Below are 21,366 nucleotides of genomic sequence, written 5' to 3'. Positions count from 1 at the left end.
CCTTTGGACCTGGGATCTGTCGGAGGGACGGTGAGATTCCCGTCCAGGGAAACACGTGCAGACCAGGCTGGACTGTTGAGGTAGCCGCTTCCAGCCTCCGTTCTGCCTCCAGGCCTTGGCTGTCCTCAGCTTTGCACATGGTCTGTTTCCTATCTACTAAATGGACGCGTTTCCGGCACCGACTGGCTGTAAAAGGTCAAGTGCCTTAAGGGTCTCAGGTGAAAAAACGCCTTAGCGACAATCGTACAATAATTAATAAAATGTCTTGACTGGGACTGGAGCAGAGGAAGTATGCGGGCGGCGGCCGAGGTGACAGCGGGAGGGAGGGTGGGGGTGGAGCCCTGGGATGGGTGGGGAGGGGGCGGGCCGGGCGGCGGAGCTCGGGGCAGTGTGAGCCAGGCACCCGACCGGTCGTCTGCGTCGCGCACCCGCCAGCTGCCCCGCGCCATGAGCCGTGAGTCGGACCTGGGTGTCCCGGTGCGTCCTCGTGGCCTCCTCGCGGAGCCTTGAACGCCAGGCTCAGCCCCTCGCCTCTCTCCTCTGCAGGGAGGAGTATCGCGCTCCGGTTCCCGCTGCTCCTGTTCCTGCTCCTGCTGCCGCCGTCTCGGGTCCTGCCCGTGGACCCTGAGGCGCCCGCACCGGGTAGGCGGCCCCCTCCGTGCCCGCCGGGAGCACGGGGTGCTGAGCCCCTGGCTTGGTCCAAACCCCTCTCCGCCCCGCTGGCCGGCCCAGCTTCCCCTTTCTGGGCAGCGCCTGGGAAAGCAGAGGGGGCCGAGTCCTTTGGGATGGAGACCCCCGGGGATGAGGTCGTGGCTAGGGGGCTACGAGGCTCTTTCGCGGGACACGGAACGGCAGATCGGAAATGGAGCCGGCGCAGGGCGGGCAGGGACTTCTCCTCTGCAGACCCCTTACCTGTTCTGGGCCCCAGCTCTGCAAACGCCTCCGCCCCAACGAGCTGGCTGTTTCCTGCGGGGTCCTCTTTCGCAGGAAGCGCAGAGGCCAAAGCCGCCGGGCCAACGAGTTCCCTTTCTCCAGCTTCCAATTTTCTGGGAACTCATCCTGATTCCCAGCCTCAAGAGAGAAGGTCTCTCCTGGTGAAGACCCGAGTACATCAGCCATTCTGTGAAGATGGCGGGTGGCCATTCATTTACAGAGTCAGGATGTTTTTCCTGGGTTTAATCCTCACGTATGAGGCCTCCATTGAGCAGATGAGGAAACTGAAGCTCAGTGGGTGCGGACACTCCCAAGCTCACGCAGTACGTGGTGGGCTTAGGACTTGAACTCAGCTCTGTCTGACTTTAAGCACTCTGCAGAGTCTTTCCCCAGAAAACTCCCCTTGCCCCATGCTGGCGGGGGGGGCCCCTGAACTCCTTTGATTTCATCACCAAGTACTATGGGGAAAGTCAAGTTCTGTGCAGTTCCACCCTCCCTCCCACAGACATGAGCCAGGTGAAGGAATTCACTCCTCATCCAGCCAGACTTCCTCCCCCAGCTTACTCTGTGTGTGTGTGTGTGTGGGGGGGGGTCTTTGCACACTCTGAACACAGCTCCCCCCCTCTACCTGGCTGGCCCATCCCTCTCTGAGTTCCCATTTCCCATATGTAAAATGGGACCAAGAAAGGACAGGAAAGGAGCAGGGTGGTCGGGGCTTTCTGCTGTGATGCTTTAGGAACTTGGTGCTCAGCGGAGAGAGGAACGTTTTCTGTGAGTCTCCAGGTTTCTGGTTGAGTAGGTGGCATTGGGGGAGCCGAGGAAAGGATGGAGACTACTCTAGGAAAGGATTTGGGTTCAGCAAAAACCTGGTTTGTGTAAAGAGGAGAAGGACGTTCCTGGCGGCCGGCACTTTACAGTTTACAAAGGTTTGCTGTGTGCATCAACTTCTGAGTTGCTCACCACAGTCCTGCCAGGGAGATGTGTTAGGACCATTCTACAGAAGGGGAACTTGAGGCCCAGAGGTGGTGAGCCCACTTGCCTGAGACCCGCCCACCCCCAGTGAGCTGGCAGAGCGGCAGCCTAACTCGGCTGCCTCCACAATTTATTTTGTTAGTCCCCAGATGAGCCCAGTCCTTCCTCTAAGGCCCCATCTGGCCCCATCCAGGCCTCTGGGTACACAGGGTCTGTCCAGCCTCTTTCTTTGTTACTTATGTCTCTCTTGTGGGGCAGGGATGGAGTCCATCTTGGCTGTACCAGAGGATCCATATTGCTCAAGTTTATCCCTGCCCACCCCTGGATTTTGCTTGGTATTGGGTTCCTTGCTAGGATAGTGTGTGAACTCATGACCAGAGCTGCACAAGAAGCCAGTCTGAGCTATCTATCTATCAGACAGTCAATCCATCTATCTATCTCAACTTTTCTACTTTTTAATCGTAAGTTCCTAAACAGAATTGCTCTATTCATTCCCAAGGGCTTGCTTTTGTCAGTCTTTGGCTGGGGCTGGGAGACAGACTGGAGGAGCTCACAGTCTGATGGCGGAGACAAATGCCAACAGACGTTATCCAGAGAATCAAGGGCCACGGCTTAGGAATGTAAAGGGGGTGGGCTCAGGGGAGGGAGTAGCTGCACCTCAGTGTGAGGAATCGAGGTAGGCTTCTGGGAGGAGGTGACATTTGAAATGGACCTTGGTGGGAAACACCAAGACTTTATGGTGAAGCACTACGAAGGTCTTTCTGGTAGAAGCAGTGGCATGAGCCAAGGCACAGGCTCTGAGCAGTGAGAGGTGATCGTTGACTAGGGAGCCATAGTACGTGGGGCAGGTGCTGGATGGCCAGGGCCTTCAAATTCAGGGGGAGAAGTTGGAACTTGGGCTGAAGGTCATTGGGAGTAAGAGAAGGAGGATGGATGGATGACTTGAGGCAGCACTGGAGGCCCAGGAACCCAGTCAGGAGGCAAGGAAACCCAGCAAGGATCAAGGAAAGAATGGGTGGCGGGTGGGGTGCAGGGCAGAAGGTTGGATGCCCAGTCTGTGAGTAAACTCAAGCCCAAGCCACCCGGGCATCTGCCCCAAGAAGTTGAAGGCTGTGGTTTTATACCCCCAGAGGGGGATCAAAGGAATCAAGAAACGAGAAGACAAGGCTGAGACTCACCTGGGAGGGCAGGTGGCCAGAGGGAGTGGGGCTCCTGCTGTCTGTGGGGGAGGAGGTGGGGTCCTTCTCCAGGGACAAGGCTGGACCAGGGGATTTGTCGTACTCAGTTTCATTCCCTCCAGCTCTTGGGTTTGGCTTTGTGCCCTCTTCCTAGGTAGGGAGAGATGGATGGGGCATGACCTGAGGCTAGAGCTGTGTGCGAGGTGCATCTGCCCAGGGCTGTGGCATGTGGGGTGGGGACCCAGCCTGTGCTGCGGTCTCCCTCTGCCTGCAGCCTGCTGCCTCCAATCTCCAGCACCAGCTGGGCCTGTGGCGGGAGGGGCTTCCTCTCCTAGCGGGGCTCCTCCAGCTACTGTGGGGCTGGAAGGGCCTGGGAGGGCCTGAGCTCCCTCCCCGCTAGGTGCAGGGGCTGGGCCCAGGCCTGGCTACTCAGGGCCATTTTTTTCTCTTTGGTTGCCAGGCCCCTGGAGTTTCTCTAAATATTATTCTTAGGGGATTTGGGTGCAGCCTCTTCTCTTGCTGCCTCCCGCCTCCACATCCTGGAGGACTTGGTGTTCCCCGGCTGTGCCTGTCTCCTAGTCACGCTTAGCCCTGTGTCCAGGGCCCCAGCTCTTGCGTTGGAGGACATTTTCTTGCTCAGATCCTGGAGTCAGGTGGTCATGGAGAGTGGTTGGCCATGGGAACACGGCCTGGCTGCTTGGCCTCCAGGTCTGCGTGCCCTGTGGGCAGCCGGGGTCATTCCTGCCTCAGGGTCTCAGCACTCAGCAAGAGCAGGTTGTAGGACTCTGCTGACGGGGCAGGGGAGTGACACTGATGAGCGTGATGGACGGGGACAGATTGTCTCCACCGTGAAGTGGGGGGCGGGATGTCATGGAGCCTGCCTTTGAGCTGCCTGCTCTAGCACCTCAGTGGGGTGTGAAAGCAAAACCAGGCCCTGAGGGCTGAGGGACTTGCCAAGGCCACGCAGCCAGCAAGAGCGGTCGCTTTCTACTTCACCTTTCCTGTTACCTATGTGGTGCACCTGGCCTGTGCGGGGCGAGGGAGATTCCGGGTGAGCTAGACCCCCTGCCTCCACCTCCCCACTTGGAGAACTTGGTGGAGGGGTGTCCTCTCCTGAGCACACAAGTGGATTGGAATGAAAACATGCAGGATTGAAGCTAGACTGAAGGAGGACTTCCTGTATGAATAGGTCCTGGAGCTCTGGTTGCAGCAGGAGACATTGATCACTGGGGTCCTGGTTTCATACCTTCAGGATTTTCAAGGTTTACCTTGAAGGAACAGTGACAACCCTACCTCACCAGTGGTCATTCCCAGCTTGTGGATCAAAGTGACAAGTGACTTTCCTTTCCCTTCCTTCCCCCAAATCTAGGCCTGGGCACCTCCAGGAGGGGGAGGGGAGGGAAGGGAAGAGAAGGGGCTTCAAGCCTTGCTCTGCAGCTTGGGAGCCATGGGGCTCCGGCCTCCTTGGGGACCCGTGTTCCTCATTGTGCAATGGGGGCCTCCCACCCTCCTGAGAGCACTGGGAAGATAAATGGGTGGTAGGAATGTAAGGTCATAGACTTGGTCAACTACAGCCCTGGCTCCCCAGTCCCACGGTGACAGTCCCGCTGTGGTCAAGCAGCGCCGGTCTCCTCTGGGCCCACCCTGACACGCTGGGGCTCCAGGGCTGTGGTCTGCTCCAGGGAGGAGTTTGCTTGCCCTGGGGCAGCTGGTGTTTATGGAAACGGCTTGCGGGAGGAGGACCGAGAGCTGGGAGGGGGAGGGGGGCCCTCTTGGCAGGGGCGGGGCATGGCTTGGGCAGCAACTGAAGGCGGAGCTCCCAGCTGGGGCAGAACTGGGGGCACAGACGGAGGCCTTGCCTCTAACCTCAGAGGGTGGGCTTCGAGGACAAGGGCTAACCTGGGAGTGGCCAGTCTCCTTATGTCATTTTACTAATTCCACAGACATTTGCTAAGCTCTGGCCACCACATCTGGCTCCCTGAGTGGCTGGGTCTCCCTAGGACCTGGGCTGAGCCCAGGCTGTGTGCCCAGCCTGGGTGGGGAGGAGGACACTGGGGAAGGTGTGGCCCCCTCTCTTGGAAGCTTGTGGTGGAGACCAGCCAGGAGAAGAGACTGGGAGTCAGAGTGGGGACATTGGGGACAACTTTGGGGGGTAGGGCAGAGGCTCAGAGGGAGGGTCTGGTTGGTGGGGAGGAGACTGCTGGAGGATGAGGATGGAGGAGCCTTTGGCCCTGGGTGGAGGGGGGCTGCAGCAGCAGGCCTGAGGCTCAGGGCCCTGTTGAGAGCCCTGCTGCCCTGGAGATGGGGGCCCAGAGCCCAGGGAGGCTTGGCCTTAGCCCTCGAGCCCGCTGCATGGAGGGACTGGACCGCTGGAGCTCATAGGCCTGTGCGAGGGTTGGGAGCTGGGCAGTGGAGAGCTCCAGGGGCTCCTGGGGCAGGCGACTTGGGATCAAGGAGGAGAAGCCCAGCAGGGGAGAGGGACAAGACCCCTGAGCCAGCCAGAGCGGGATCCTGAGCCCCTTTGGCCTTTTTGGGCCTGTGGCCATGCCAGGGGGAGGCTAGGGTCCTGCCAGGTCCCTTCCCTGGGTCCTGCCTGCCAGGTCTGCCTGTGGCAGCCTGATAAGGCCTTTCTGTCCAGCCTTTTCCCCTTGGCCCTTCCCTCCTACACCCCTGCTGGCCGCACGGATGCCATTGTGAGGCTGTGGGGCGTCACTGGGGCTCAAGCAAAATGTTTTGCGTGAGTCTGGCGATTTTTTCTTGTGTGTCTATGTGGGGGGTGCTGGGTGCCCTCTCAGAAGGGGGGCGGGCAGGAGGAAACTGCTGTCCAGGCTGCGCCCCATGCTGTGAAGAGAGGACATGGAGACGGGAGGGCCAGCGCTTGCCCAGGGTGCTGCCCTCCGACCCTGGCACCCTGAGCTGACTGAGCGTTTCATGCCAGTTTGCTCCCACCTTTTGCTACCCTCTTGGCGCCCAGTGTTCAGTTGTACCAAGAGTAAGAGTTCCCTGTACCGCTGGCTCCAAGCCCAGATTAAGAAGTGTCTGCAGAAGGGATTCTGGTATTTTCTGCAGAAGACCAGGAAAGGAGCTCCTGCCAGGAGCCAGGAGTTCTGGGTCTGCCTGGCTCTGCTGTGTGTCCTTGGCCAAGTCTCTGCCTTTCCCTGAGCCTTGGTTTCCCCTGCCGAGCAGGGAGCGGTTGGGGGTGGGGTGGACCTGAATAAACCTCAAGAAGACTCTTTGCCTCTAAAGAATCACTGAGGTGGTGTAGGTTTGAGCAAGGTTGGGTGGGTGGCCAGAGGGATGTGTGTGAGATGCAGGGAGGGACTGGGGGGTTTCTCCAGGAGGAAGGAGGCAGCTACAGAACTCCACTCACCCTCTCAGGAGACTTTGTGGGCCATGTCTCTCCTGCTCCCTTGGCCCATGACCTTCCTCAGGATCTTAGAGCACAGACAGGACCCTCACTTAGGTCAAATCTGGACCTCTCAGGAATGTGGGCTGAGGCAGATGGGACATTGGGGTTCCCTTCTCTCTCCACCCACACTCTGTTCCCAGGGTTCTGAAAACTTCTTTCCATGGACTTGACGGTCCGGACAGTAGGTAGGGGTGGTGGGAAGTGAAGGGAAAGGCAGCTGGTCTGGTATGACCGTTGTCTCCTGTCCTCTCTGACTTTCCCTGTTTCTGGCCTCAGTTTCCCCTTTTGCAAAGTGGGCTTTGTGATGGCAGATCTCGTTTTTCTAGAGTCCAGGTGCTCAGAACTTGGGGGCTAGTCTGGGAGAACACCCCATCTCTGTCCCCTTTCTGTCCCCTACAAACCCTGCCCTTGGTGCTGGGCTCAGACTCGACAGGAAGTGAGGGCTCCCTGGACTGCAGCCATAGCCTCTTATCAGCGGTTTCCTAGCCTTAGCAACCAAGCTGGGGTCTGGGCTCTCCCTCTGCCCGCCTTGGTGGCAGCAGGGAGGAAGGGGGGACTATCCTTGGGACCCAGTGTGAGCTAGAGCTGGGCCTGGGAATGGCAGAGTGGGATTTATGCTCCTGGTTGTGGGAACTGGGGAGGGGGGCAGCCTTGGGGGAGGCTTGGCGTCCAGGGAGAGGGACTACCCAGTGATCGAGGACAGAGCTGCAGCCCAAGGCCATTCCTCGGACCCCTCCTCCCCCATCAGGGATTGGATGGGTCAGGAGACCCCCATGATCTTTGACGTGTGTTTCTCGCCCACAGTGAACCCTTGTTGTTACTATCCGTGTCAGAACCAGGGCGTCTGTGTCCGCTTCGGCCTGGACGGCTACCAGTGTGACTGTGCCCGCACGGGCTATTCTGGCCCCAACTGCACCATCCGTGAGCCAGGCCTCCACCTCAGTCCCCCCCCAGCCTTCCTGTGCCCCTGGACCCTCCTCCCAGATCCCATTTCCTGCCCTTGTCTCTGTCCATGGCCACCTTCTCCTTCCTTGCCTGGCTCTACCCTCTCCCTGGCCTGGCTCCTACATGGGCTCTTGCTCCTGGTTCACTAGCACTCCTTGTTTGGGGAATTCCTATGGGAATTCCTTGCCACATTCCCTTCCCCTGGTCCCTGTCCTCACACCTGGTTTTGGCTCTGTCATGTCCTTACTCCTGTCCCACCAGGACTACTTGGTTCCCTCCTGGCCTTCATTCCCAAGCCCCATCTTCACCCTGGCTACTTCTGGTCCTGCCAGGAGGGCCAACTGAGTGGCTCCCACCACCCCTGCAGCTGAACTCTGGACCTGGCTCCGGAATTCCTTGCGGCCCAGCCCCACTTTTGTCCACTTCCTGCTCACGCACGGGCGCTGGTTCTGGGAGTTTGTCAATGCCACCTTCATCCGAGATATGCTCATGCGCCTGGTGCTCGTAGGTGGGTGTGGGGCAGGGCCTTCCTAATCGGGGGAGCAAGAACTCCTGCCAGTTCTTGGGATTCTTGGCAGTGGGTGGGGAGACTCCACAATGCCAGATAAGACAAGTCCCAACCCAAGAGGAGGAGGGAGGCGGGTGCGGCTGTGGTGGGAACACGCTCCTCACCATTATTTTCACCCTGCAGTGCGGTCCAACCTCATCCCCAGCCCTCCCACGTACAACATAGCCTACGACTATATCAGCTGGGAGTCCTTCTCCAATGTGAGCTATTACACTCGAATTCTGCCCTCTGTGCCCCAAGACTGCCCAACGCCCATGGGGACCAAAGGTAATGGGAGGGGGTGAGGAGCTGGGCCTGGGGATTGTAGGAGGTGCTCAGTTCTCCTTATTGGGAAAATGGAGGTCGAAGAGCAATTATTGACATCTCACCAACCGGAAGACCAAGACAAGACAGCTGACGTGTCCAGAACCAGGGATGAGGACAGGAAAGGACAGCAAAGTGTCATGTCTGAGGTCACCTAGAAAGTCAGAGGCAGCGAGAGACTAATGTTTCCATATTTCCAGGGTACCTCTTGCCTGAAGCTGACCTCCTAATGAGGGGGAGTCAGCTGGGGTGGGGGAGACTTGATGATGAAGTGTGAGAAGGAGTGATTGGTGTGCTATGCATTGCATCCTAGCTCTGTGTTGGTTCTTCACTAGTGTAAATCATTTCCCATGCTTTCCAGGGTAGTGTACAAATCAGGTTAGGGTTTTTCTTTGGCTGCCCAAAACTCACTTGGCCTCATTGGCAGGGATCTTCCTCCTAAGACCTTCTCCCACTCCACCCTTAGTTATCCAGAAATCTGGGGGTTACTCAGTTCAGAGTTATTCAGTTCAATTCAGCTTCATAAACAAGAAGACAAGAGAGGCTCATCAGTCCACCACTGTGTTGCTCCAGTTCCCGCCACATGGTGTCGCTGCTGCAGCTGGTTCGGTGCAGCTGGGTGGTTGCACTTTTGCAGGTTTCAAACCTTGCATATGTATTGAAGTCCCGTTTGGGTCTCTATGGCTTCCACTACTCTATGGCTGAATAGATGAGATAGAGACCATATGGTCTGTGAAGACTGAAATATTTACTACCTGGCTTTAAAAAAAAAAAATTTGCTGACCATTGGTCAAAAAGATTCAGCTTCAGTAGTTTTCTGTCATGATTACATCATCTCATGCAGTTCTTCAAATCTGCTTACAAAATAGGTATCATTTGCCCTATTTTACAGATGAAGAAATTGAGGTTCAGAGAAATGAGATGATTTATCTATGTTCACACAGTGAGCAAATGGCATTGCCAGTTGAAAACACAGGCTACCCTGCTCCAGGGCCAGGAATGGAAGGTCTTCTTTTGTGTGTGTGTTGTTAATTTTTCATTATGAAAAAGTTGCAAATATATACAAAAGTCAACAAAGAAAAGAAAATAGTATAATGAACTATGTTCCCATTTCCTAGTTTCAGTACTTAACAGCTTTCCAATTATATGTCATCTATTCCCTCTTAGTTTTCATTGAAGCATTTCAATTTTATTTAAAGCAAATTCCAAATGTCACTTTCAAATATCACCCATACATACTTCTAGACCTTTTGGTAGAGAGGGTACAGGGACTGCTGCAGGTGGGGAGGTGGTCCAGAGGAGGCTGCTTTGGGTGTCCTGCTTGGGTCAGTTTGCTGGGTAAGGCCAGAAGCCCCTAGGTCAGAAAGACCCAGATGGGATCCAGGCAGCTATATTCCTACCTCTGCAACCAGGGAAGAAGCAGCTGCCAGATGCCCAGCTCCTGGGCCGTCGCTTCCTGCTCAGGAGGAAGTTTATCCCTGCCCCCCAAGGCACCAACCTCATGTTTGCCTTCTTTGCACAACACTTCACCCACCAGTTCTTCAAAACTTCTGGCAAAATGGGTCCTGGCTTCACCAAGGCCTTGGGCCATGGGGTGAGTATGTAGGAGGGGCTCAGGACTGCTGTGATCCTCACCTGGCACATGCAGGTCATTACTGGTAAGGAAGGACCCAGGTGATGTGAGTGGATCCCTCTCTGTCCTCAGGTAGACCTGGGCCACATTTATGGAGACAGTCTGGAACGCCAGTATCACCTGCGGCTCTTTAAGGATGGGAAGCTCAAGTACCAGGTAGTGCTGGGCCTGGGGGTGGGGCGGGGGGAGGGACTCCATGGTCTTACTGGGACAGGTTGCTGAGGAGAAGGGTGAGTCATGTCCTGAGAGGGCCAGTCATGGGAACTGGAGGTGTGTGCCAGGAGGACAGCCAGTAAGTAAACCCTGGGAGGGAGTGCCAGTCACGAGAACCAGGTGAGGAACACTCATGGTTTCCTATGTCCTCCTGGGAGGGGTCGATTGTCCATCTCAATGGGAGGTGGACATTTGTAGTCTGCTTATATTTGTTCAATCATGCTGTAATATTAATAGGGCACCATGATGTGCCTTGAATAAGTGATTGAGCAGTGACCATCACAGTTATGGGCCCTGTCCTCAAGGAACCTCAGCCCGTCAGGTGCCTCCTAGACATAAATGCTAGGAGGTGGGGTCCATGAGGATTTCTTGTCTAAACCAGCACCGACCAACAGACACATAATGTGAGTCACATATGTAATTTAAATTGTCTAGTTGCCCCAGTAAAATGAAGCAGGTGTAATAGATTCTAATAATATATTTTACTTGCTGTGGTATATCTGAATGTTATCATTTCAACATGTAATCAATACAAAAAGTATTAATAAAGTTCTCAGCCAGGCACAGTGGTACACATTTGTAATCCTAGGTACTTGGGAGGCTGAGGCAGGAGGATTGCAAGCTTAAGGTCATCATAGGCAATGTAGGGAGTGCCAGTCTCAAAATAAAATTTAATAACAGGGCTGGGGATGTAGCAGTGGCAGAGTACTTGCCTAGCTTGCATGAAGCCCTGGGTTCAACTCCCAGTATTGAAAAAAAGAAAATCTCATATTACTCTTTTCAAACTAAATCTTACAAAATCTGATGTATATTTATACTTGAAGAATATTTTAGTTTGGATGCTAAATTTTCACTGGTAATATCTGTTTTTGGATTTTATGAAATTTATAGTTGACTAAGTAGATTCACATGTCCAAGTTGTTCTCAACATACCTAAAGGTTTTATAATAGTTGAAGTATCAGTTCTAAAATTTAAATCTTTTTTTTTTTTAGTTGTAGATGGACACAATGCCTTTATTTTATTTATTTATTTTTATGTGCTGCTGAGGATTGAACCCAGTGCCTTGCAGGTGCTTGGCAAGCACTCTATCACTAAGCCACAACCCCAGCCCCTAAAATTTAAATCATAATCCAGTAAAATCTAAATAAAATTTAAATCAAATTCAGTTCTTCATTCACCTTGTCACATTTCTGGTACCTAGGATCTGCACATGGCTAGTGGCTACCATATTGGATTTGCAAACCTAAATGAGCAAAAACCAAAACAAAGTTTACCACTGACTCTTTAGGGCTAGGGACAGTAGTTGGCACTTAATCAGTGTGTATTTGATGAGTGAATGAATGAAGAAACTGCCATGTAACTATTGACACGGGTGACAGCAGCCACTACAGAGAAGCTGTGGGTGCTACTAGAGTGACCAGAGGCTAGGAAGGCTTCCCTTGGAAGTTAGGAATAAAGAGAGAGTTGCATGAAAAAGGAGGAGAGATTAGGGAGGTCAAGAAGGGGTGAGGGCTTTCCAGGCAGAGGGTTTAGTGTGTGCAAAGACTTGGAGGCAGGAAGCAGCCTGGATGACTTGGAGGGAATGTAAGGAGGGGCGTGTTTGCTGAGCTGGGTGATCAAATGTAAGAAAGATTCCAAAAGAGGGTGTTCCTGTCTGCAGGGGGCGGTACTAAGGCTTTCTGATTTCTGAGATTACAAAGAGGACTTGGAAGGGTTTCGAGCCTGCAAGGGATATTAGATGTGAGTCTTTTATTAAAGGATCGTGCTGGCTGCAGGGTAGAGAATGGGCTACCTGGGGCAAAGAGTGGACAGAGGGAGCCTATTTAGGGTGTGGAGTCCGGGAGGAAGATGAGGGTGGGTTGGACAAGGGCGGAGGTAGCAGAGATGGGGAGAATTGACAGCCTTGCTAAAGGAGGACCGGCAGCTGGGGTGCGGGCCTGGGCTCTGCGGATGCCCCGCCCCGGGTTGTCAGGCAGCCCCATCCCACAGGTGCTGGACGGGGAGGTGTACCCGCCATCGGTGGACCAGGCGCAGGTGTTGATGCACTACCCACGGGGCATCCCGCCCCAAAACCAGATGGCGGTGGGCCAGGAGGTGTTTGGGCTGCTTCCCGGGCTCATGCTCTACGCCACCCTCTGGCTGCGAGAGCACAACCGTGTGTGTGACCTGCTGAAAGCCGAGCACCCTACCTGGGATGACGAACAGCTCTTCCAGACCACTCGCCTCATCCTCATAGGTGAGGGCTGGGAACAAGCCCTGGCCAGAATGGCTGCCCGCTTAGTCCTGAGAAACCGGGAGGGGCTTAGAATCCTGGCTCTTCCTCTTACCTGCCTCAGACGGCCAGCAGGCTTCCAGGTCTGTGAGCCTGGGTCCTGGAATCTGTACTTGGGGGCAGATGATGGCTGTAAGGATTTGCTGAGTTGATGAATGGGATGCACCTAGTAGGTCTGCAGAGAACAGGTGACTGTGATGTTTGATGATGAGCTGAGTGACACACAGCACATTCGATTAGCCACCCGAATCTCAGCATTCCCTTCTTCTGCACCCAGATGCACACTTGGTATCCCCAGCACATACAGGGTCAAACCCCTGCTTGCCCAGCCTTCAGGAATCCTCCTGTTTTCTGCCCTGCATGTGTCTGCCTTTCTGCAGTTTGGCAGCTTCTAGGTGACTCAGGGACAGGATATTTTTGTGTCCCCTACGGGGGCGAGTCTGCAACCTAAAATGTCAGATGGCTTCTTGCCTGGGAGCTTAGCTCCTCACACTCCTGTCCAGACCATGGTCTCTCTGAGTCACCAGTAGCCAGTTCTCTGCCCCCACCCCTGGGAACTACTGGGCATGACTGGTCCCAATTATAGTGCCTAATTCAGTGGGGCCTGGAAGATCCAGCACAGAGGACAAGAATAGCCTGAGGAGGGTGGAAGGGCTGTTTCTAAAGTCTCAGCACTGCAGAGACCTTGACCAGAGAGGGCAAGGGTAGGGCTGGAGGCTGCTTATCAGATTAGCTGCTTTTGAAGACCAAAGGCAGGAATCCTAGGGTACTGCACATCCAAAGCTTCATTTAACTCCACAACAAGTGTTTGAAACAGATATGATTACATTTGTGAAAATTAAGATTCAGAGAGGTTAAGTGCATTTTCCAAGGCCACTCAGCAGAGGGAGACTGGAATTAGGTCTGATCCAATGCATATTGTTACACTGATAAGGAAAATGAGATTCAGAGAGATTAATGATCTTGGTCTAAGTTCAGGTGGCTACAAATGGTGAAGCTAGGATTTGGCCCCAGGTCTGCTCATTCCAAATTCTGCATAATTTGTGTAATGACTAATTGGCCAAAATACCATCTTCTTTTAGTATCTAGTTTACCAGTTTTCATTTTGTTATGGAATGTTCAATGTGCTTCTTCCCTGATAGTTGCTATATAGCTGGTTCCTGAGGGGGGAAGAGGACAAATCTATCCATAATAATTCTTAAATATAAGAAATACAATTTTTTCAAACATATCAGGGAGAGGCTCACCTTCTGTCCTGAGGGTCCCTCCTTGGTTGCTGCAGCAGGTGTCAGAGGGGTCTCTTTGAAGCCGTTTCCTCCACTGAGGTGCTTATGTAGAGTCCCCACTAGGTCTGCCTCCCCTTATCTATCTTTTGGGGTTCCTCCAGCCTCTCTTAATGGGCCATGGGAGGGGACACCCACCCTGGACCAAACCCTGGACGCCTCCTTTGCATGTTCTACTTAGGTGAGACTAGAACATCCCCTTGGAATGTGGGAGTCCTGGTGCTCCTATCTTGAGACCTCAGTTAAACCTGAGAAATAGACAGTTCCATTTTCATATCCCATTTCAAGGAGACAAAGTGGCAATGACCAAATAAAATCAGCAACAATGAGGAGACAAATGCAAGCGGCACTTTTTGTGAGTGGGCCTGCTGTGCCAGCCGGCTATCTGTCACTCTGCTCTGCTGACCCTACTTCTCCCCTGTGCAGGGGAGACCATCAAGATTGTCATTGAGGAGTACGTGCAGCATTTGAGTGGCTACTTCCTGCAGCTGAAGTTTGACCCAGAGATGCTGTTCAGAGTCCAGTTCCAGTACCAAAACCGCATCGCCTTAGAGTTCAACCAGCTCTACCACTGGCACCCGCTCATGCCCGACTCCTTCAAGCTGGGCTCCCAGGAGTACAGCTACGAGCAGTTCTTGTTCAACACCTCCATGCTGGTGGACTACGGGGTGGAGGCCCTGGTGGATGCCTTTTCTCGTCAGAATGCTGGCCGGGTAAGCCTTGGAGTGGTGTGGGTGGGTGCAGGAGGGCTCTGGGCTCCACAGACCTGGGTTCAAATCCCGGTTCCTTCTCCTGTAAGGTGGGGGTGTTGTCGCTTTGAAAGGCTGGTTACGGGCATTCCTTCATGAATCCTCTTGCTCATTTGTTCATTTGACAGTACCAGATGAGACTCCAGGTGCTGGGGATATACTGGTGAACAAGACTGATGTGGCTCTTGGGTCCTTGTTCCTTTGGCATTTATACCCAGAAAGGGGAATAAACTGTTCCATGACAGCCAACATCATTTGAGCACTTACTGTATGTGGGGCACAGTGCTCAGTGCTGTTCTGAGGTTATCAGAAGCACACGTGCACGTTGAAAGCCCTGATGCAGAAAACCTGTGGGGCTCCGGGAACTCAGAGAGGGATTTTGGCTCAGACTTGGGCATTATGGATAAAGAGGAGATGGAAGGAGTGGGCAGGAATTTCCCAGGAAAGAAGAGGTGTTGGCGGCAGAGTTTGATGGTGTTACATATAGAGGAGACAGCTTGGGTAGAGGCCAGGGCGTCACAGGGCATGGCAATTTGAGGAACAGACCATCCAGAGTAGAGTAACATGAGAAAAATCCTGTGTATAGTTAAGTGTTTTGTAAATTGACGCCTCTGTCATGGGCTGAGCTGTGTCATCCCCCCAGTTTGTACACTGAAATTCTAACCTCTAAAACTTCAGAATAAGAACTTGGAAATCATGTCTTTAAAGAGTCAATCAAGGCTCATGAGGAAATTAGGGTGGGCTGCAATCCAATATGATTGGTATTCTTCCAAGAAGAGATCAAGACTCGGCTACACATAGAGGGAAGACCACGTGAAGACGCAGGGAGAAGGTGGCCATCTATAAGCCAAGCAGAGGCCTCAGGAGGAAACAGCCCTACCGACACTTCGTCTTGGACTTCTGACCTCCAAACTGAAGAAATAGGTTTCTGTCGTTTGAGCCACTCGGACTGTATCCACTCAAATTGTCCTGGCGTGAAGCTGGAGCACCACATAGATTTCCTTCTGGAATTTCGACTGGAGTTAGCACATGCTGCCACCAACCTACGGTGGCTGGTTTATGGCCTGTGTTCTCTGTGGGGACACAGATGTAAACAGAGACAAGCCTTTGTGTGCGACTGTGTGGTTTCCATAGAATTTATTAAGAACGACCGTGATGTACGTGAGAGACTTCAGCATTGGACCTGGCCCAGCGCCACAGAAGTGGGCTGACTCTTCTCAGGACATTCAAAAGAGCACAAGAAGTGATGGAATCTGGCTTTCCCCCATAATCATCTCACAAGACCACTCTCTGGGGTTGACCATGTGACCAGCACTCTAACGGCTTTGCATCTTTTATGTCACTTATTTTACCATCTTGGTATCAGGTAGATGTTTTTGCCGTCCCCATTTTTGCATATGAGGAAACTCAAATTTAGCTCAAGTAATAGCCCAAGGTTCCTATGTTTATCTACGAGGGCTGGCATAACAAAGCACCCACAAACTGGGTGGCCTAAAACGACAGAAATTTATTCTTCCACTGTTCTGGAGGCCAGAAGTCTGAAATTGAAGTAGCAAGGGGGCTGGGTTCTCTCTGAATGCTCTAGGGGACAGTCTGTTCGATGCCTTTCTCTTGGTTCTGGCAGTTGCTGAAAATCTTTAGTGCTCCTTGGCTTGTAGGTCCATCACTCCAATCTCTATCTCGATTGTCACTGGTGCTGTCCCTGCATCTTTATTCTCACCTTATGAGGATACCGCTTATTGGATTAATCAAGTTTGATTGTCTTAACTTGATGATCATATCTGTGAAGATGGTACAAGTCTCTACTTTATCTGTGAGGGACGCATTCCAAGACCCTCAATGGATGTCTGAAACTTCAGATGGTACTGAACCCTCTATACACTGTTTCTTCCTATACAACCACACCTAAGATAATGTTTAATTTATAAAACAGGCACAGTAAGAGGTTTATAGTAATAGCTAATAATAAAACAATATTTATAACTGTAGTAAAAGTAGGTGAATATAGTCTCCTCTGTCTCTCAAAATATCTTATCGTACCATAATCTTGGGGTGATGTGAAATGATACAAGGCCTCTGTGACTGAGGAAGTGAGATGAAGGATGCAGGCATAGGATGTAGGGTTAGTTTTCTACAGAAGGGTTACTTGAATGTGCGCACTCTGATATCGTGACAGTTGATCTGATAACCAAGAAGCTGCTAAGTGACTGACAAGCCAGGAGCTTACAGTGTGGATGTGCCAGAAGAAGGGATGATTCACATTCTGGGCAGGGCCGAGTGAGGCTGAGCTAGATTTCATCATGCTACTTAGAACAGCACGCAATTTAAAACTGATGAATTGTTTATTTCTGGAATTTTCCATTAAATAGTTTTGGATGGCAGTTGCCTGCAGCTAACTGAAACCATGGAGAGCAAAACCATCAATAAGGGGGCAAATGAATTCCAAATAAGGTCACATTCATAGGTACTGCAGGTTGGGACTTCGGTGCATCTTTTGGAAGGACAAAATTCAACCACAACAGCACTATAACTTGTAAATGTTTGAGCTGGGATTGGTACCAGCCTGTGCTTGCTTTGTTCCAAGTCTACTTTGCTTCAAGCTGTTTGGTTTCATTCAACTGTATTTTTCTTTTTTCTTGCCCAATTTTACTTGTTCTATTGAAACAGACCTGTCTCTTAAACATTAATATCATTTCATCCTGAGCCATAGAGGTTTCTTTAGACCAATGCCCTTTAAATAATATGAATTGGAATCTTTTTCTGGAGACTTCCTTACCTCACTGGTCATCTGGGCTTTGGATCTTATTTCCCTCCTTTAATATGGGATTATGCCACTTGTTGGTGTGACTCCAAGGATTGGGGAACAGGGCACAACTTTTGAGCCACTATAGAGGTCCCCTTCAAAACTGAGGAAGCTGAGTCTCTGAGGAGTGTAACATGGCAGACCTAGGGCCAGACCTAGGGCCAGACCTGGGCTTCACCAAGCTCTCATCCTGGCTTGGAAAGGACTCATGACTTGAAGTTCTTTCTGAGAACTTTATGCAGGCTCCCAGATAGTCTGGCGTGACTCTCAGACCAACAGCTGTGCTTATCTCTTGGCAGATCGGTGGCGGTAGGAACATGGACCAACACGTTCTGCATGTGGCTGTGGATGTCATCAAGGAGTCTCGAGAGATGCGGCTGCAGCCCTTCAATGAGTACCGCAAGAGGTTTGGCATGAAGCCCTACACCTCTTTCCAGGAGCTCACAGGTGAGCAGCTGTTTCCGAGTCACAGTCCCTGCCCTCCTGGAGGGACTTGTGATATAGTGAGGGAGACATCAGGGAAACAGAATGGGACAATGCAGGTGGCTGGCACTGTGACTGCGGGTTGTAAGGGGTGGCGAGTGTGGTAAATGACCTCGCCTGGGGAGAGAAGGTGACTTCAGCTGATTTGAGGGATGAATAGAAATTTTCCAGATGGAGAATAGAGGGAGGAGCATTTTAGGTAGGGAGGGTAAGAGAAGTGCAAAGGCACGGAAATTAGCAAGTTGCCCATTTGGGAGAAGAGCTGTAGATACGACGTGGCGGTGGGGTGTGCGTTGGTGCCAGGCTGTAGAATGTTGGATTTCATGCTAAAGATTTTAAGTTTTATTCTGCCTTGAGGTTCCTAAATACTCATTTATGGACAGCTGCATAAGAATCATTAGACAGATTATTAAAATACCAAATTTGGCTGGGGGTGTAGTTCAGTGGTAGGGTATGTCCTTAGCTTGCTCAAGGACCTGGCTTCAATCCTCAAAACCAAAATAATCAAAAATTCACTTCTCAGATACCTCTTCCAGAGATTCTGGTGCTCAAGAATCTGTGCATGCTTATGTATGTGTGCGTGTAAACACACACACACACACACACACACACACACACACACACCTTTTCCCCCCAAGATTCTCAGATGTTGGAATCTTGGAAACCCTTGTCAGCGATGATGAGGAACCACTGACGCAGGGTGTGACATGACCCCGTATAGTGCCTTATGGAGGACAGGTAGGGAAGCTCCTTGTCTGCCTTCCCGGAGTCACTGTCAGTGAACCTGTGGGTCTCAGAGCGCAGGAGATCCTGGGATCTGTGGACGAGCTCCCCATGATCCCAGAATAGCAGTCTTTGTCGTTCTTTAATCTCCCATGACAAATGGTCCAGAGGGGCAGAGACTAGACTGTCACCGAATGTTGTGTGAACTTAAAATCTGCTCATGAAGGAAGCAACACAGACAGCATACTCCCTATTGTAAAGACCAGGTAAGTAGGGCCCATAAAGGGGAATGAGTTGCTTGAGGTCACAAGCACTTTGGTGACAGATCTAGGTCCCTAGATTCTTTCTTCAGTACCAATTCTTTTCCTAGACTCAGTCCAGGATGAGGCTCAATTTGTAATTTTCTTTCTGACCCTTTCCCCCAATTCCAGAGAGGCCAGATTTTGTAGGGCACCTGCTCAGTTGTTCAAATTTTGGAGTTCCCCTTATCTCCAGAAAGAGATGGGCCTAGAAAGTTCCCTCTCAAGATTGACTTTAGTGGCACTATGACTCTGACTCTAGCTTCTCCCCGTTGTAGGAGAGAAGGAGATGGCAGCTGAGTTGGAGGAGTTGTACGGAGACATCGATGCCTTGGAGTTCTACCCGGGGCTGCTGCTTGAAAAGTGCCTACCAAACTCCATTTTTGGGGAGAGTATGATTGAGATTGGGGCTCCCTTTTCCCTTAAGGGTCTTCTAGGGAATCCCATCTGCTCTCCAGAGTACTGGAAACCAAGCACATTTGGCGGCGAGGTAGGCTTCAACATTGTCAACACGGCCACACTGAAGAAGCTCGTCTGCCTCAATACAAAGACCTGTCCTTATGTTTCCTTCCGAGTGCCAAACTCCAGTCAGGATGATGGACATGTTGTAGAGCGACCATCCACAGAGCTCTGAGAGGGACTTGGAAGCTGTCTTCTGGAGGGCTTTGTGCTTTTCATTCTAGAATGCTGAGGCTAGGATCAATATTCCAAAATACTGGGTTTGGCGTTTGGCATTGGAAGTGTTGGGGTTGACGGCTCGAACTTTGGGTCTCACCCCTTCTCTGGAATATGGTGATTTTGTCATTCTAGAATGCTGAATTCCTGGTTAACCCTTCAGAATGTTAGGAGTGGTTCTCATTTGGCCTGCCAGAACACTGGGTTTCTGGTTGACAACCTCAAATTTCAGATTTCTGGTTGATTGGGAATATAGGCATTCTAGACTATAGAGCTCCTTATGAAATATACAAAGTAGGGGGTTCTTATTTTGCATTCTAGAATCTGGGTGACCCTTCAGAATGTTGATGGTATGACTGGTGATTCAGAATGTTGTGCTCCTGGTTGATGGTCCAGAACAGAGGCTGGTCCTGACCTGAATGTCTAGACTGTTCATTCATTTAATTTTCCTGTTCAGTGAGATAGCCATAGACCAGAAGGACCTAATGTCCAGCCAAAATGCACTGCTTCAATATGTTCTTGCACTGAGGGGGCAAGGAAGTGGGGGGTGTCCTGCTTGGAGCCCCCACTTGGAACCTGGTCCAAGGATATAGAGAGAACAGATGGGCTTTTCCATGCCATTGTTTGGAAGCCACCAGAGCTCCGTCCCCATCCAGGCCTTGACTCATGGCAGCTGTTTCTCGTGAAGCTAATAAAGTTCTCTTTCCAAAGTGATCTGCTATGTATCTCTTGTGGTCTCATCCCCAAGTGCAGAGATAACACCAAAGTGGTTTTCTTGTTGCCCCGAGCCAGGTGTGCTAGGGACTCACACGAGACTTTCCATGGGGATCCATGGGGCCTGGTCTTGAGTGCACTCGAAGACCTCTGGCGATTCCTTTCTCCCTGTGGGTCAGGCACTTCCTTTTTGGGGCCATTCTTCTAAAATAACCAACTCCCCAGCACTGATGTAGCATTCATTTCCCACCCGCTGATGAAAACATCTTCCTCCCTGATGGAATAGAGGACAGAGGAGAGGTGCCCTGGGGAGGGGAGCGTGACCGTATACCAACTCTGCACACCTAGTGCTTATTTATTTTCATACCAACAGTATGATCCGGGTGAAATCATCCCCATTTCTAAGCAGAGGAAACTGAGCCTCAGAGTGGCCAAGTGACGTGCCTGCCCCGTGGTGCCAGAGCCAGGCTTGGAACTCAGCCCGGGGGAGTCTAGAGCCTGTGTTCTCCTCACCGGGTTTGACTCAGGGCATGGTCTCATGTTGCTTGTCTGGCTCGGGGTCAAGACCACGGGTGGGTGTAACCTTCACCATACACGCTCGCTATTCATTCAGTTGCAAATGTTTATTGTCATAAGTGGTTTTTTTTCTTTTTTTTTAAATTTGATTCATTGTACACAAATGGGGTACCACCACAGTTTCTCTGGTTGTGCTTTCTGTGTGCCAGTTGCTTTGATAAGCTTCAGGAACTGCAGTGAGTGATCAATGTCCATAAGGCTTCTGCCCTTATGGGGCTCACATTCCAATGAGGGGTGGGTAGAACAGCTAATAAACAAGAAAACAATGAAACAGGATAAATGCAAGGCGAGCATGGCTTCTCTTCTCACCCAGTCTGCTTTGTCCTCTGTGCTTTCACGCTGGAGACCAGAGTTGGAGTGGCAGAGATCTGGCAGGAAGTCCCCTTTCCCTCCAGTTCCAGCCTGAGACCCTTACCCCTGCCATGCAGACCCCTGTGGCCAGCAGAAAGGCAGAGCCAGAGGGTAAGGTAAGAGGCTGGGGAAGGTCTGTGTGCGACACACCTTGGACAACATTCCTCAGGACGGCCATGACCCAGAAATGACAGGGGAAATTGGGGCTAAGGCTTACAAGCTTCAGGGCTGGGCCAACTGTCTCGTAGTCCAGAAAGTTTTGGTTTCTTCTTAGTTGCTTAGG

At 51.8% G+C, this 21,366-nt stretch overlaps 1 protein-coding gene across 2 annotated transcripts; it reads left to right on the top strand.

The window, feature by feature from the left end:
* Positions 1–354: 354 nt before the first annotated feature.
* Positions 355–20,156, top strand: Ptgs1 (prostaglandin-endoperoxide synthase 1). Of its 2 annotated transcripts, none has more exons than XM_047525329.1 (11): positions 355–454; positions 547–642; positions 7,297–7,413; positions 7,805–7,945; positions 8,129–8,205; positions 9,846–9,902; positions 10,014–10,097; positions 12,145–12,391; positions 14,137–14,423; positions 17,562–17,709; positions 19,046–20,156. In XM_047525329.1, exons 1-11 carry the CDS (start codon positions 448–450, stop codon positions 19,399–19,401), a joined length of 1,617 nt encoding a protein of 538 aa, XP_047381285.1. In that variant the 5' UTR covers positions 355–447; the 3' UTR covers positions 19,402–20,156. The 2 variants fall into 2 exon arrangements, with proteins under 2 accessions (XP_047381285.1, XP_047381284.1); XM_047525328.1 differs by having other exon boundaries at positions 8,129–8,272; positions 9,721–9,902.
* Positions 20,157–21,366: the final 1,210 nt, after the last annotated feature.

This window comes from Sciurus carolinensis, chromosome 14 (assembly GCF_902686445.1).
Source record: "Sciurus carolinensis chromosome 14, mSciCar1.2, whole genome shotgun sequence".
Taxonomy (NCBI): domain Eukaryota; kingdom Metazoa; phylum Chordata; class Mammalia; order Rodentia; family Sciuridae; genus Sciurus; species Sciurus carolinensis.
The sequence above is the reverse complement of the archived record's forward strand: the minus strand, read 5'-3'. Positions and strand labels throughout refer to the sequence as shown.

Bases quoted from the DNA above. Each gene is read 5' to 3' on its own strand.
- Ptgs1 (XM_047525328.1), top strand. The intron at 7,946-8,128 runs GTGGGTGTGGGG...TTCACCCTGCAG, and splicing joins CATGCGCCTGGTGCTCGTAG to TGCGGTCCAACCTCATCCCC. The intron at 17,710-19,045 runs GTGAGCAGCTGT...TCCCCGTTGTAG, and splicing joins CTCTTTCCAGGAGCTCACAG to GAGAGAAGGAGATGGCAGCT.